Genomic DNA, 2,307 nt, shown 5'->3' with positions numbered 1-2,307 from the left:
ACAAAAGCAAATACTGAAATAAAAATCACAACTTAAAATTATCTTTATCTCACCAAAAACTGTTGTTTAATTTCTGTTCTTTCAAGGAACTTCACAATATTTTCACCAGAATCTATGTAGTCCAGCGTAGTCTTCAACTTTTCCTGATAAGAAGACAATAGTAATATCTTTGTGTAAAGTTAAATATTTTAAATACCTACCAGTACTTTGCATATTTAAGTTATTGCTTAATTGAAAATAAGGACAAGAAAATTGTCTTTACATGTTAGAAATGAAGGAGAAATTGGAGACAGAATTGTCAGAAGTACTGTCAGATCTGGAAAACACAGAAGAAAACATGTTGATGAATTTATACCAGCAACAGAACTTGTATGTATTAAGTGTACTTACCATTACTGAGTTAGAAATATCATCTTTTTCTTCCACAGCATGCTCAAAATGAATAGACCTACATGCAAATGAGTCACATAAGGAAAGTTCGCACACAATACAAAAAAGCGATTGTGGACGGCCATGTTTTTTACACAATTCAAATGCCAAATCCTTATCCTCATCTTTGTTTGGTTGTCCATGAAACCAATCGAAGCATTGAATTCCACCTGTAAATCTTACTCCAGTATCTAGAGGATTAACCTTACTTGATGCCTTCCTCGGAACCTTGTCTATCTTCAATTCATCAAATTTATACTCATCAACCTCTTCCTTGTTTTGTGATAGTATATTCGTTTCTCCATTAGTTTCCACTGCAACATGATTGGGATTTTCATTATTTTCAAATAAAAGATGACCTGGAATTGAAGACTTAATGGTGTCTACACTTTCATTTTCTTTTTTTTTAAGTGAATGGACATCTGAATCTTCAATACAGTTTACCAAACTAGCATTGCATTTTTCTTCATTTTCAGATCCAGGATAAAATGATGTCTTCTCAATGATGTCTTGTCTTCCTTCTTTACTTCTTTCTTCAATTGAATGGACATCGGCTTCTTGTGTTTTTTCTTGAGATACTCTAGAATCAGCATTATTGACATCAGATTGAGGAGCAAACAACTCTACCTCAGCTATATCTGAATTTTTGCTATGATCACCAGAAGCATCTTCCTGCAGATTTGAAGCATTGGCCTCCTGTTGATCGCATGTATCAACCACACTATCTGTTGTTGAGATTGATGTTTGCGACAGCAGTGCAGAATGCAATCCAGAGCTTCTTACTCCACCATCTCTATAATCATTGAAGTAAAAAAGTGTACTGCTGTCATCGTCAACTCTGTCCTCTGATATCTTTGAAGAACTAGTCTCAGACATAGTCTTTATAGGGACTTCTTGGTTATACTCATCATGTGACTCATTCATTGAATCATGGTTTCCTTCTGCTACATCTTGCTTTATGAGTTCTTTACCTGTTATGTCTGCCATGACAATATACAGTTTTCTATGGTTTATGCTGTGAAATATAGAACTTTCCTATTAACTTTTTTTTTAAATAAATATTTTATAATTAATATAAGCTGTTTTTGTGGTAAAGAAAGAAGAAAAAAAATTAATACAGTATTAGACAGTCAAACGAAAGTTATAAAATGGTGAAAAAGTTTTAAAAACCAACATTTTTTTATGAAGTTACAGCTTTTGGATTGTCTTTGCCACATATTTTATTATTTAACATTATGCATAATTTTAAAATTGTTATGGAAATGCATAAAAGGAATAGCAGGTCTAAAGGTTATTCATTTATACAGCACAAAATGCAAAAAGCAAAAAGTGTGGCCCGCATGCAACCCGACAGCGATTTTTATGCCCACGACCGACCGAATTTTATGCCCACCCCTGTATTAAAGTGAAGAATTTTGCAGGAATCAGCATGCTGAAAAACATAAATTTGAGTGTGGTTAAATAAAGCTACGATTTATGATGATGATGATGATGATGATGATGATAAAATGGTATTTTTGATCATTTTTTCACAAAATTTCATTAGAATAAATAGTGACATGCATATTCTGAACATGGATGGAAAATGGATTCTTTATGACAATTGTTGCTAAGATATATAAACCTATATTTCCACACCAAATTTGCATGTTTAAGCTAATTTACATATTAACAGGAGCGTTAACACATTTGGGACAAAGTTTATTCAGTTCAGCATGCTTTAAACTATAAATTCCAGACCAAAACAAATAAAAAAGAGGCATTTCTCTACGACCAATCGCTGCTAAGATAGGGAAACCTTAGATATTCACCCCTAATTTGCGTGTATAAACTGATTCGCATATGGGGTGTGAACAATATTGGTGACAAAGTTTATTC

The 2,307-nt window shown here is 32.9% G+C and overlaps 1 protein-coding gene across 1 annotated transcript; it reads right to left on the bottom strand.

Annotated features, from left to right (window-relative positions):
- Positions 1-44: 44 nt before the first annotated feature.
- Positions 45-1,440, bottom strand: LOC117115747. The gene is made up of 2 exons (XM_033259672.1): positions 391-1,440; positions 45-143 (listed from the first exon to the last, which is right to left on the bottom strand). Exons 1-2 carry the CDS (start codon positions 1,414-1,416, stop codon positions 45-47), a joined length of 1,125 nt encoding a protein of 374 aa, XP_033115563.1. The 5' UTR covers positions 1,417-1,440.
- Positions 1,441-2,307: the final 867 nt, after the last annotated feature.

This window comes from Anneissia japonica, unplaced genomic scaffold (genome assembly GCF_011630105.1).
Source record: "Anneissia japonica isolate Jap-2015-1 unplaced genomic scaffold, ASM1163010v1 scaffold276343_len2312_cov128, whole genome shotgun sequence".
Classification (NCBI taxonomy): Eukaryota; Metazoa; Echinodermata; class Crinoidea; order Comatulida; family Comatulidae; genus Anneissia; species Anneissia japonica.
This window is presented reverse-complemented; position numbering and strand designations above follow the sequence as displayed.

Coding starts and splice junctions, on each gene's coding strand:
- LOC117115747 (XM_033259672.1), bottom strand. CDS start 1,416: ATGGCAGACATAACAGGTAAAGAACTCATAAAGCAAGATGTAGCAGAA. Junction 144..390: donor ATATTTCTAACTCAGTAATG/GTAAGTACACTT, acceptor TCTTCTTATCAG/GAAAAGTTGAAGACTACGCT.